General features: G+C 37.9%; 1 protein-coding gene across 1 annotated transcript in view; it reads right to left on the bottom strand.

Annotated features, from left to right (window-relative positions):
• The window catches only part of LOC112456342 (amyloid beta A4 precursor protein-binding family B member 1-interacting protein), a 126,618-nt gene that overhangs the window by 77,720 nt on the left and 33,618 nt on the right, over positions 1 to 15,280 (bottom strand). Inside the window, exon 2 of the mRNA XM_025018806.1 lies at positions 10,177 to 10,306. Coding sequence (XP_024874574.1) covers positions 10,177 to 10,275 — 99 coding nt within the window. The 5' untranslated portion in view covers positions 10,276 to 10,306. The remainder of the gene's footprint in view (positions 1 to 10,176; positions 10,307 to 15,280) is intronic.

Raw genomic sequence — 15,280 nt, 5'->3', positions numbered from 1 at the left:
TATCCAACCCACATTCAGCTCACATGTCATTAGGCTCGATAACGAGTCGCCGATAACGCGTACTCGACGCACTCGCGTATGAAACTGAAACTTATCACATCTTCGCGATAATCGAAGAGAGTATTTTCGACTTGACAAGATTCAAAATGATCGAACATTATTAAAAATTTAAAACAGCGATAAAAGATAAAGTCGTTTCTTAAAGTTTGCAATAACATCGAAAAAGTAATATGCAATGGCGTTGCAATCTTGTTAATTATCAACTATGTGCAAATTGTGAAAAGATATTGCTAATGAAATGTTGCTGTGAAAACCTCCTTGTTTATCAAAATTCAACTTTAATCTCGAGACACGTGGTTCTTCCGAAATTTTTCTTCTATCCTTTTTTAGAAGAAATATATAGTTTTATTTTAAAATTATGTTTTATAATTCCCTTAACTGATATTCTCTGCTCTCGTAGTTCTGTTTCTTTTTTCTTTGGTGTATTAAGCTATGAGACTCGAGAAAATGTTAGCGAATTGTTTTAGGTAAAAATTGTTGTATCTTCCTGAATCGAAGTATAAAATGCGAAAGGTGACCATACGCTCGATGTGACCTTCGTTTACTCCGTAAGAAGCCACGAGTCCGGAGGAGCCGCGGCCACCACCTGCTCGATCGCGTCGCAGATCCGGGCAATCGCGCAATTCGCATGTAACGTCGCCGTCGCGCGCGTTGCGCTACGAGATTTATTGCGCACGCAGTTAGGACCCGACGGTAGGTCCTCCTCGTAGCGGCTTATTAAGCGGCGGTAAACCGCACGGCGGAGATTCACGCCGATCTTGGAACCAGTCACGACGCGCGCGTATATCAGCAGCGCACCTCTCGGCACCACCTGCCGGTCGTTTCGCCCTCTTCCCCCTCGCGTTCGCTTCACCTGATCGCGGTCCTCCTGCAGCGGGCATTCGCAGACGAACGGACACCTTCACCGTCCCTCTTTCGTGGCCCGGACCACATTATCCTCTCGTTATACTCTTTTTTCGCGATTGGCCCCTTAACGACATCACGCGGATTGTTCATTATATTTGACAATCAACAGATATCAATTCTCAGAACACCTAGTAAGCTTCTTGTTTTTTGTCATATCGTCACACGATGGCAAAAAATGATCAATAATAGAATTTATTTATTAGATATTATAAGAGACAAAAAAGAAGGTAAAGAAACATGAAAAATATTTTATGTATTCCTGATATCACTTGTAAAATAAATGTAACTTATAAAAATTTAATGTTTCTTTAAACAGAAAATTCTATGTGCATTCTACAAATATTATCATCAATTGTATAGATTATTATGTATTCTCAATTTTTAGATTTTTCCATAAATAAAAAGTATACTTTGTTAGAAAAAATTTTGTTCTATATTTCCCCTTTCATCCCTATGTTTGACTGGTGACGAATCAATAACAAAATTAATTAAATTTTAATTTAATAAAGTCGTAATCGATCTTCTCCCTTGGACCCTTTCTCATACTCGATATGTTATCGTCCTCGTGACATATTTTCGAGAAAAAAATTCATATTTAAATATATGCACGATTATTGATTACCACGAACGGTTTTGCAAAAGGTGCATGAATCCTTTCCCTTCTCATCCCTTTCCCCTTCCCCATATTCTCTGGCAAAAGTACCACGAGTCCGCTTATAGTCACGAGCCTCGTGCCTGTCAGGCCTGTCCTTCTTTCTCGCTTTTTTTCTTCTTGCTCCTCGTCATCCTCTCCGTTCGCCCGCCGACGGGCTATACGGCGTTCAAATCTCGGTCCTCGTCGAGGGGGAGGCGATTGCTTAACGACGCCAACCACCTGCCCCGAAAAGAGGAACACGTGCTGCTACTACGAGGCAGCTGCAACCCATAGGACGACGGATATATGCGCCAGGACGAAGCTTAAGCTGTTCGAGGTGTTGAGAGAGCGAAGCTAAAGGAGAGACCAGGCGGATGCAGTTCCTCTATCTCCAGCTTGATCAATAAATTTTCATTATATCCTATGACTATCTATTAAAGCAATTTGTCTAAAAAATTACAAATACAATGTTTTCTACTCCATTCTATTGTCTTGTGACAATTATGAATCATATATGCGAGCAATACTCAATTATAGAACCCTAAGTACGAGACTTTTACATTAACAAAGTTAATTAATAAATATATGGTTTTTATGTACAATATAATATGTAATGAAATATTTTGAAATAAAATTAAAGATCTTTTTTTTTTTGTTCATCCTTCGAACAATCCAATGATGTTGTAAAAATTCTTTATCTCTAAAAAAGCACTAACTTTTCGACAAATATGCTTGCATTATACGCAGACTTACTTACGAGGGTACAGAAATTAAATTTATTCATCCACACGGAAAGTGGTGTGTCAAAGATAATAACTCACGTCGCATGAGATTTATCTGACAAGATTAGAGACTAGCTCAACAGATGGCAAGCAGGACGCGTGGCTGAACCGCAAAATTTTTGTATTTCGCTCGCTTACCTCCACTCGAGATGTAAAAGAAAGTTAGAAAATTAATTTTAGTATCTACTACATTAATTAATTATAATGTTGTGATAATTTGTTCATTATCATGTTATTGATGAGATATAATACATTCAGATCATATTATTATACAATATAATAAATCAAAAGCAGATATTTATTATTAATAATTTTTAATCTCATGATGTTCTCAATGCAGTTAATTGTTTTATATAATCATGTATCAGTTAACATTTCAGTTTTATTTATATAAATTAACTTATTAATTAAAATGTCGAGAGAATAACAACCAAAAGTATTTTTTATACATATCATTTTTTAAGGGATTTATTCTATTCTATTCTAAATTTTATTTAAAATTGTCTCTCCTATTGTTTCTCCTTACATACGCGTGAAGCACTGTTAAAAACGTATTTTCAAATCTCTCGGCAATATTTTGTCATCACCGTGCATAAAGATCCACAAGATACGAAACAATTCTTTTCCGTCTTTTTCTCGGTGCTCGCTTTTCTTCTTATTTTGCGAGTTTGATAACGGTTCATCTGACCCCGAGAGAGAAACCGAAACGAAAACAGAAGCCCCGAAGAGAAGACGCGGAAATGAGGATCGCTTTACGGCACACGATGCTCGAGAAATGGACGAGCGGGAAGAAGGTCGGCCAAACTACAGCTGCCCTTAGGCACGTGCAACGCGCTGCTACCTGAACGATCTCCCATTTCCCGCTCTCTTGGGGCTACCTGAAGAGTGCGAGCTAGTTTTCTCAATAGACAGGAAGAAAAGCGCGAGTGGTGTGCACTGCATGTCGGAATAGGCTATTGTCATTCATAATTTTACAGCCGAGAGAACACATCTAACACAGAACTATACAATTTCAACGAGCAAACAAGAAAACTAATTTAACTAATTTTCTTCGTGTATTAACGTTTGTTTAATGAAGTTCTGTTATATACGTAGTACAATTGCACAGTATTGTTTAAGTAAAAAAGCATTGGTCTATTTTTTTAAATTAAAATTATACTCTGAGAGAGAGAGAACAGATTCAGATTAATAAAATAATACTATTCTTCATAAAGACAAACCATGTTTTACAAGCTCGCAATTTTGCCACTCAACGATTGCGATTCGTAAACCTTTAATGAGGATAGAACACGATCTTCCGAATGCATAAACGGATCTAAAATAGAGAACATATTTTTTTAATGTAATCCTCTTTCGCTACTAATTTAATGGCATCGATAAGTGCTACTTATTCGTTTCACCGAAACAAGTTACTCGAATCGATCCTATAGCGAAGTATATTCGTTATCATATATGATGGAGTCTTGGAAGCACCAAGATCAAGAGGTCACCTAATTACCTTCTCCAGGTGATGTTTAGGTTGCTCGAAAGGCATAATTGCGGCCAAGGGTCATCGCTGATGGATCTGTACGATTTGAAATTGACGATAATCTCGTAGGCCGCTCGTAATACACATCCCCGATTAATAATCCGATAATTAGTCTTTATCTTCTTAAATGGATGATCTTTCGCGTGTGCTTAAACCTTCGCCCCATAAGTGGGCAATTATTAAGAACTCGAAAATGTAACGGAAAAATTATGGTCTAAAGCAATACGCACTACACAATAGAAAAATTATTTAGGTTAACATACTAGGAGATTGTTAAGAGCAGGATTAAATTAAAAGATCCGTTATAACAATTGACAAAAATAGCTACAGACTCTAAACTACGTATTCTAAATGCAACGCGCGCACGAATCCCTAAAGTTTCTCTCGATCAACGAAAGAATGGTGAACAAGTACCATACCGGATACAGCAATATTACGGAACAAAAACTCTCATTAGCCCCGGTCACGATTAAAGATGGCCACGAAGTCCCGGCGCGGATGCGGATACTACGAAGCCCGCATGTTAATAGCCACCGGAAGCTCTTAACCATTTGTCTATTTCGCCGCGAGGCAGGGCTCGCCGTTCGCGCTCGCTCCGATTTGCCCTCATTATACGAACGATCAAATGATATAATGAACGATTTAGCCTCTTGAGCCTTATCAGTCTCTGTAATGGGACGTAGCTTGTCATGTCGTACCGTGAATTCGATAATTACAAGTTTGGCATGGCTGCCGCGGGATTGTGAGACTTCAATCCAATTAGTGACTAAAGAGCAATCATATTGCAAATCTCTATGAGTTTCCGATGAAGATACATTTTTCGTTTATGATACGTTATGTAAAAAATAAATAAATAAATAAATAAATTACTTCTTATACGTTTTTTTCATGAAAAGTTCGTATTTGTGCGATATTTTCCACTTCATCAGAATGATCTCATCAGAATCTTGCCAATTTTTCAACATTTTAACGCACAAAATGTCAATTCTGCGAATCCTTTAATAAATATTAATTACTTTTCATTTGAATACTCGACATTATTACAATATCGATAATCTTTGTATTAAAATATTTATTCTAAAATACCTCTTTAAAAAATATCTGACAACTTTGAACTATTTTGCTTAATTAAAAAAATGTATAAAAAGTTAGCCTTAGTTTTTCCTTCATCTTATTTTATCTAAAAAAATTAGTATAGAATATAGTTTTTATTTTTATTCTTCTTATTATTCTTAAAAAGTTTGGTTTTATCTTCCGCAATATTTATTACGTTATTATTCATGAAAGATTCTATGTGTCTGATGTGTAAATGTATGTAAGTGTCCACAGTATTAAATTCGGGTTCATATAGGTTCACTAAGCCCAAATGACTGTGTGAATCAGTCATGCTTGCGGGACCATCAAGAATTCAATTCTATAATGAACATTTCTTCTCTGATGAAGACATATCAGCTCCACACGTGTTCCAACCATGAAACTATAATGAAAGAGACAAGTTAAGGCTGAAACCTGCATTACCAGTGTTGAAGCAAGAAACCGCCTGTTGTCGGTAACGTATGCAGCAAAGATAGCATAGTTCTCAAGATAATCGTTCTTCATGAGAACTAGATGACGTAAGAGATAATTTACACAATCGTCGAAGATAAAACGAATAATTTTTAAAAATTATTTTACGACATATACCGCCAGAAAGTCTATACAATCAACTCTAGGCTAAATAATTTCAGGTCTTTATTTAAATTATCGATTGAAAAGAGATGAGCAAAACCTTTTTGCAAAATTAAAAAATAAATTTAAAAATAAAAAATATTCATTGTCGCAGAAATAATTTTTAGTAATAAAAAATTCATGAAACAAATTTCAAGTTAATTAATAAATCTGAAACTTCACTCTTAATATTCGTTGCAAAGAAGTGTTGCAATTAAAAATACATTATAATAAAAATATACTAAAACACTTTCACAAAAGAAGAAATAAAAGTTAGTTATTCGTTATCTTCATTGTCTTCTAGATCGTTACAAAAATCCAAATAACACTATTTTTAATCATTGCCAAGTTACTATCTATTTAAAATAAAAGAAATTCATAGATTCTTCTAATTAAAAAATCAACCAATTATCTAGAGGAAAATGCCATGTATCAGGAATAATTATAAATTCGTGGACAGATGAGTAAGAGACAACACGATTGCGCTGTGCGCGTATTCTGAGAAAAGCTATTATGTAATTTAGCGGGACACACACACAGTAATTTCGTGTGTGACGCCCCGCGCAAAATGCTCCGGTCCCCGAGCGGAATGTGCCTGCAAATTAGACACTTCGGTGCTCGCGCTACAGTACGTCCGCGACACGCGAATCATCCCGACGCGCGTTTCGCGTCTCGATGGAACGGCCTGCCAATGTGCACGATGATGCTCAGCACCGTAACGCCCTAATCATCGCGAATAATTCACGGAGTGTAATTACGTAGCAAAAAAAATAACGAAAAAAACATTATTTCCGTAAATAAGAGAAGGAAAAAGATAGGTATTCTGTATTTTATGAACCTTTTCCTTCCGTCTAGTCTAGCGCATTCTATTCGATTTAAATGCACATAGTTTAATAGTTAATTCTTAATTCCACTGAACTTTCCGTCTTTATTAGAAGTAGAAAACGGCTAGCTATATTGTTTACTCTTCTGCTGGCTATTTACTGAATTTTTTTATTTTATATTAAAGATGCGCAAGGACGTAGCTATACATTTTACGTTCTTACATTAGTTCGAAATTTTCGAAGTCTAATTTTGCTTCTCGGTTTGGTTAGAGGTACTTTATCAAAAGCGCAAGACAAACGTGACGGTGACCCGGATTTGACTAATAATATTTCGCAAGATGTTTCAGCGTTCTGTTCCAGCGCTCTCTCGAATGTTCTGTGGCCACGTAGGGGTCAGCGACCACAGTTGCAACGTTATCCGTTCTGCGTTGCCAGGCTATCGATCTGTACACAGGCGCCTTGACCGACCTCCGATGCATCGCCAAGTGCAAGTGCAAGCAAAAGCTCCCTTTCTCCCTCTCTTTTTCTCTTTCTCTCTTTCTCTCCTTCTCTCTCGCCTCTTGCGTTATATCCCAGAACGATCTCGAAATAAAAGTGAAAGAAATAAGAAGAAAGCAACAGGGTGAAGAGAAAGCCCGGAACGGGCGATTGCTTGTTTATCGTTCTCAACGCGATGCAACTCGTGAAACGCCACGCGTTTACGCGCGAATAAGACCCATAGGAATTTCATATCTCGTATATCGATAAAGACTCAGCGCTGCAAGCGTCATTACTCATCGAAATGAGCGTTCAGCGATCATGTGATCGCGATGACAGTTCAGCTAACAAACTACGGGAATACAAAACAAGTAACATATCATCTTTCTAAAGATCGCTTCAACCATCTTTTTCTAGGAATTTTTAGCAACTTGTTCGTAAACGACTCGATTTAAATCTCGAGGAACGTCGACCAGCGATAGATGCAAATATGTATGAAGATGAGGCATACGTCAGAATTTACTGAGAGGCGTTATTACCTGTCAATATCTTCTAATCGGTCATTCACTTTACATTTGCCCGATCGTCGCGATTTCGACTTCCTGTCCTCGTGAAGTAAACATCGCGTGATGGCGGGGCAATGACATCCAATTGCTCTGCTATCGATTCGCCGAACGTTCGCCGCGAAACGGCCAAGTAGAAGTGCTCGTGCATTTCTACTCATCCATCTTTCACTGACTAGACTCGATTCTCGAGTGTCCATTCGTCGTGCCGGCGGCTTGTAGAAAGGTTCAAGGTTACTCGTCACGGTTTCACTTTCAGCGAAGACTTTTACTCCTCGAGAACGTCGCGTTTGCAATCAGATCTACTGCGATTGTAATTAAGACTCGTCCCGGTTCGTCAGAAATCGCTGGTGTCGTGGTAAGATTTAATTAAGATATAATTCGTACCAGGAATTATTCTATTTTTATTTTTAAATCACGTTAAATTAAACTAAGCCGTTGGATCCTGACTGCGTTTAAACTCTGTTCGAGAATATTATCAAAGATATCAAGAGATAGCGACTTAAACTGACTAGCTCCAAATTTAAAATAGATGAAAAAAACGGTTTATTTAATAAAATATTTATTAGAACACCGCCGTCTAATAAATCTGACGCACGTGACATTTCCAATTTAATAATTTCCCCATTTCGTGAAATGGAGTTGTAGTCTTTAAAATACAAACTATGCTCGAGAAGACCTATAAACTCGTCTGTATGCAAAATAGGAGATACTCAACAGGTATCTCGAGAAACCCCGAGAAAAAACGGACCCGCTATACAAGTTGACAATATTAAAGTTTTTAAGACAAGGTAATATGACAAAGATTTATTTCAAGTTCCTGAAAATCTTGTTACGATAAACAGCAAAAGAAAAACGATGTCGAAAAAAAAGAGGTATCCGTGGAATAACTTGCCAGTTTTTACAGATTAATCTAAAAATTTCGCTATTGCTTCGACAAAGCCAACCAGGGGAAAGTTCTACAAAGTAAATGCGTGAACTTTTACCGGAACGAACGACAAAGGGGATTCTCGAACTTCGTAATGACGTTTCGCGGATCGCGCAGATCCGTAGACTGTCCAGTAAAATCGTGCCTGTAAGCGCGCTGAAAGTCGCTAACGCAACTAACAATGTAACAGAGGATCTGTCAGGAAAGCGATTATCCGCGATTTAATGAAATTACAGATAACCACGCGTCAGACCGCGAGCCTCTGGGCAGGAAGTGCTAAAAGCACTCAGCAAGAACGAACATTGGTCTATTCGCTGGACAAAGTTCGCATCGCAATCACTCGGACACGTCAATTGTCGAGAATTCTGTCGTTTCGCTTTCGTTATTGCGCAAATCGCGAAAGTCACGAGTCAGAAAGATAAAATTAAAATTTTTACGATTAAATTTTTAAATGTTGAATATTGCAGTAAAGTGTGATATTACTGTAGTAATAAATAAGTATGTCGCAAAAATTATGCGTAATTATATAATAAATTAAACTGGAATGACGGTTGTAGATATAAATAATGATATAATACGATTTCGTTCAGATTTATTCATAAAATTTATATTTTTCGATTTTATTTATGACCCAATTTTATTGATAATATGGTTCATTAATACGTGAAACCGTTATTATTAATGAACCGTGTTTTTATTACGTAAAACCGACTTGCCGGTATATACTCCATAGTCGTTGACGGTATTTAAGGCCTCAAATGTAGAAACACACACGCATGGAGACACGTGCACGCTTTTCAAGGAAGTAAACTCGCGTCAGCGGCTTCTCGTGCGACTAGCGAATCATTTAGACCACGCGTTAATTGACACCAATTGAGAAGCGCGTACTCAAGAGAGGCAGTTAGTCAGCTGCCTCTTCATTGGATCGCCTCGTCTTTCAAACTAATCAGATCGAAATTTCTTGCCTGACATCGATTCTTCAGTCTTTAGATGTCGTCTCGTATGAGAGACGTCTAATTAAAGACATCAAATTTATATCACCGTCTACCGCTTTATTTAACGTTTAGTCATTGCTTAAATTAGACGGCACGGTATATTTGTTGTGAACATAGATATTGTAACTACTCTCATCGTATAGCCTAAGATCGTGTTATTTATAATTTCAAAGCATATTTAGTTGTATATTGCTCTATATATCGTTTACGATTAATATTGTGCCGTAACATACAATATTATTTGCAATATCGAGTAACTTAGGTAGGTATATGTGTACTGTCTATAATTAATTGGCAGTATTACTTCAATATGCCGTCTATGTTTACATGCAGCGTGTTTGACAATGCTCCGATGAATTAATATTACTGCTATAGGAGTCCGTTCTTCAGCTCCTATTATTGTACAAACCGTTCGTGAAAAGATAAAATTTATTTTTCCAATTTTCTTCAGACATTTGGAATATTTACGATTGTTCGATTACGATGGAGCGATTGGCTGCTTTAGCTACCTTATATTATCAATAAAATCGGGTCATAAATAAAATCGAAAAATATAAATTTTATGAATAAATCTGAACGAAATCGTATTATATCATTATTTATATCTACAACCGTCATTCCAATTTAATTTATTATATAATTACGCATAATTTTTGCGACATACTTATTTATTACTACAGTAATGTCACAATTTACTGCAATATTCAACATTTAAAAATTTAATCGTAGAACAGCTAACGAAGAAACCACGTGAAGAGAAATATAAACTCACCACAGTCAGGCTGTCCAATTCGCCCAGCCACTCGTTCAGAAGCTGTTCAGGATCTGTCTCGTTGTCGCTGTCCTCGGCTTCTTCCTCGTATCGCTCCATGGCGAGCCAATCGTCCGTCGAATCGTTTTACCTGCACAGAAAAATTGTATAATCGTCAAATTGTCTATCGAAGAATTTTTATCAAGATATTACTTTATATTTTAGGGTATAAACGATTTCTTATGCATATACCTACAGAGAGAGAGAGCGATAAACAAGAAATTCTATATCGCAGTAATTTAATTGCACCAGTTTAAAATCAAATGCGATTGTAAAATATCGCCACAGCAAATTTGTGGAAATTAAAGCAACTGCGAGAAATTCAATAAATGTAATAGGAAATCGCTGATAAACGCGACGCTTTCACTAAAATTGGATTTATTTTATGAATCAGAGAGTTCTAATAAATTTGGGTTCTTTTATTTTTTCAAAGCGTACGAATACGTTATCGGCATATATATGCCCAATACCAGATACGTACCCAATTAGTGAATATAGGAATACGTATCAAAAATTATAGAATTGAAGAAATAATTATAGAATTATGAAAATCTAGGAAATAGCGTCTCTCGCATAATTCTACGTCGATGCCATATGTCGCCTTCGCTTTGCATGCAAGTATGTCATCGACAAATATGTACCGTCTACGTAATATAGCTTTGTTCGCTCGAGGGTAACTTGCGGTTACCAGCTGCGATGGCGCAGAAATGTTGACGAAACATTTAGTAGTAGTGTTGAACGGGCCTTGGCCCGAAATTCCCATTAATGGAACCGCGAAACTGTGATCGTAGAAACGCGAGCAGCGTAAATGTCGGCGTTTGTCACAATTCCTTTTCATTAACTCGAATAATTGGATATACTCGTGTCGCAAATTGAAACGTGGAGTTCCGCTTCGCTGTAATCAGTTAACCCCGGAGCGCGCTTTGCTTAAGTTCGGTAAAACGTATCTTACATCTAAACATGGTACCAATTAAATATACAAGTTATCCAGTTAAATAATAGTCAAATTTAATTAGGTATATATAAAAGCAAATAATAAGTAAATAAAAATATTTCATAATTGCCTGAATATAGAAATATGAATTTAATAATGTATGTACATGAGTGTTGCAACAAAAAATAAATACAACATAATTCATAAAGAAATAATGTTTTGTTACTATTAATCGCTATAACAAAATCAGATGTATTTTGCAGTAATAAACAGTATATATAGGCATATTATTTTCTACCGAGTGCGATACAAATGTGCAAAATAGGTTAAGGTAGCATATGTATTCCGGGATTAAAAACAGCAATCGCGTTAAATGTCAAGAATTAAGCCGTAATTACAGACGGTGCTAACGAGACATTAGATTAATTTGTCGCCGTACATCGCGGTCAAGTGCGCACGATGCCATTACCGGTAATGAAAATTAATTTAATCGCTCGATTGTCTCGAGAGAAATCAACTCGTTGTACCGCATCCTCTTTCCATTTTGCACTATTCCGACAAAACTCATCCCCGGTTGCGGCATGCACTTGCGCACAGACCGGTCCACCCCTGCGTTGCAACGATTGCAGGTGGACCGTATCGATTCCATTAATTCGATTCTCGTTAGGCATCACTCCGGGTAAATGCACGCGCGCGATTGTTAATTATTTCAATACCGTCACGCCGCAGTAATGCAACCGTTTGCCTCCGCCGTCTCCCGTTGAAGGACCTTCGGTGAGCAGCGAGATCTTAGCTCAGCGGCATAGTTCTGTGATTAGCCAATCGCAGTTCCGCGATTAACTGATAATCAATAAGAATGTCTATCGCGGAATACACTTCCTATGAAGGACTTCAGACTAGAGAAGTTTATAAAAATATTCTTGTTGTGAAAACGCAAAATTTCACGACAAGAACGTGTTTGGACCATTTATAATTATATTACACTTTGGCTGACAAACGGCTAATAAGGTAATCTATAATTCTTTACTTCTTGGATATACGTGTTAGAGATTGATGCTGATATAAAATTATTCGCTACAGCGGGATTCTCATTTCTAGCGTGCCGTCATCACGTGACAGCTTGGAAAAAGGCTGATACTTCAAGTTCTCGTGGTAACGCGTGTGGGAAAGTAGCAGCAATCCGTGCGGGTCACTTTTAGATAGAGCAGAACACCCGCGGGTGCGTACCCGAGCTGAAAGCGCATCGCCGGACAGCTTTACATAAACACGCCATGCCACGCCACGCAGGTGCGGTGTAATCGTCTCGCGGTCGGGACGGAATAGCGTTGCATTCCACCGAAGTAGCGCGAAACTGCGCTGCTAATTGCGGCAGGGAGAAGGAGGAGACGGGAGCGAGAGAGGAACGGGTTTACGGTGCACTGGACGAGGTGTCCTTGCAAGGTTTACATCGCGATAGAGCGAACATGGTAGCGCGGGTCGCGGAACACGCGTAGCAAGGATGGAAAATGCGTGGCGACGCGTCAGCTTGTCAGACGACGCAACTTTCTTGCCGCCGCCGGAACAAGCGTAGAAAATGTCATGCTCGTGGCACTGTGCATTCGTTTCGTATTTTTTATTCCGAAGACATGTAAACGCTAATACGATTTAATAATGACTTCCTCTTCTGATATACTATCTGGTAACCGTAATAAATCATCTAACTATCGCTCCTTATTTACATAATAGGGAGGATGAAATAAGACACGTGAGAGGAACGAATCCTTCAATAAAGTGTTGGAACATGTTAACATGTATAATATCGCATGAATAAATTTTTTAAGACTTTTAAAATTCTATTATAATAATGCATTTAAATTTTATACAGTTATATTAACAATTTATATATAAGTGCAATAAGAAATTTAATAAATTTTATCATGTTTTTTATTGTTTTTTCGTAATATCGTAATTCCTTCGAATTGTTATAAAAGTATAAAACATAGAAATAACGTAGATCACGCTGTTAAATTATCAAAAATTAGAAAATTTTTAACTTCCTGATCTTGTCCATAGAAAGATTACAGAAATTCCAGTTGTACAGAAGGGAAAATATCGAATAAAGCTGAAAAGTTGAGAAAGTAATACACGTTGATGGAATAACGTAATACGTCCAGCGACAGGCTAGCGTCATGGTGTGCGCGCATGAAACATAGACCGAGATATCGATTGCTCGATTAATAATGCAACGAGCAGACAAAGCTCTCCCGTTTCTCCAGCAGCGGCGACATAACCGATGTTGCAGCTAGACGGCTCACGACGGCTTGTCTTTCAGCCGAAGAAACGGGTTCCTACATCGATAACGAGGCGCCTCTTTGACTATGCACGGTTCATCCCTCATGCGACCAGAGTGATCGATCGTGTCAGAGCAGCAAACAGCTTTATTCAGACTCCAATGAAGTAATCATGGAATGGTTGAATCTCTAACGCAACTCGCACACTTTTCCTCTTATCACATACGATTCTGTGAAAGAATGACAAATGACAGCTATAATAACGCCAAGAGTTCAATTATAGATATTCTGATTCCACAACAGTATATAGAGTAATTCAGGTTAAAAAAAGATAACGTCAGTACCCAGGATTGCCTTGAACCGTCCAGATACGACGGCGTTATCAATAAATATAAATAAAAACCAAGATATCGCCGCGATGCTTGTAAGCCGCGCCGCTAGCAGCTCGACACTCGGAGCGTTTATCGTCGAATTAGCGATATCTCCTCGTTCGCGAAGGGTGCAGCAGATATGAGTTACCAGAGATCCCTTCACGAAAGTATACTCGAGATATCGTGAGGATCAACGCGAGGGATGAGCTTCTTGGCGAAAATGCCTCAGGGACTTACAGGCAAGCGAGGCAGTAAGGAAAGGAAGAGACTGTCGTCGAATCGACATGTCGGCATGCGATGAATCATAATCGAGTTTATAGCAAAGCCGATGCAACACGGAAACATATCGATATTGATCAAGTTAAAAGATATCCGAGCCGATACCATGGAACTGGAACAGCCAGTATCATTTAGCCTGAAGGTAAGAAGGAAATGCGATATGACGAGATATGGAACGTTTCGTTATTCATCTTCATTCACAAAATGCGCAACTTCTTTTAGCTGTAAAAGGTATGTGATACAGCATAAAACTGAAATAATTATTATGTGCTTCGACATATAACAATCAAAAATATGTATATCTAGATTATGCAAATATGCTAAGTTATAAAATAGATAAAAAATTTGGTGATAAAGTTCATTCCTCATGTAATTTGATTAAAATTATATCTACGTAAATAAAGCGCACAAATTATATATAACGTATAAATTATTAAAGTATATGATTTAATGATAATTCTATCGCGAATTGATGAACAATTATATTAGGCGATAAAAATACAAGCGGTGTTTGTAGAAAGATTGCGAGCGTCTCGCGTTCCTGTCGGCAATGGCGGAAGTCACCCTCGGGAAGGATGCACCGTCTTTCCTCGAACCTTATCTCCTCTTTCACGCAGGAGTCCTCTCCGTGCAACGCCCTGATTCGATCGATCCTCACCTTCTAGCGTTCGCGTTCAGATCTGCCTTATGGAACACAAGCTTGCCCCGCCGCAAAGAAATTCCGCGGACACGGAAACGAGGGTCGAGAAAACCCGGAACGATGGATTCAACGGATCTCCTTCTGAGGGTGCTCGAAGGGTGTCCGATGACTCACGTGTATACTCGGGGAAACCCTCCACCGCCCATTCAAAAGTTTCTCCGAAAAAGGATTCTTCGGGAGGGATGTGCGAAGCCCCGACAAACTGCATGGTCGCAAAATTGGAAAAGTGAAATAACGCACCAAAAATGCTGTCATTGCTAAATTGCTATTAAATATCTTAGTAACTAAGTTTAAAATTAAAATCATATTAGAACAAGTGTATACTTGAAATAAAAATTTTGATTATATGCACCCTTACAGCCGCTAAATCACTTTAAATTATTTATAACTTGAAATTTATTTATATCACAACATTCTCATTAAGGAAAACTTTATTGCGAACCATTTCGCACAGCTTGTTTTACTTTCAGTCGTTATTCTTGGAGTCGCAGCTCTGTAGTGAAACTTCGCA

The sequence above is a fragment of the Temnothorax curvispinosus genome, unplaced genomic scaffold (assembly GCF_003070985.1).
Source record: "Temnothorax curvispinosus isolate PA1 unplaced genomic scaffold, ASM307098v1 QBEX01006756.1, whole genome shotgun sequence".
NCBI lineage: Eukaryota > Metazoa > Arthropoda > Insecta > Hymenoptera > Formicidae > Temnothorax > Temnothorax curvispinosus.
Note: the sequence above shows the minus strand (reverse complement) of the source record. Positions and strands in the feature narration are given on the sequence as shown.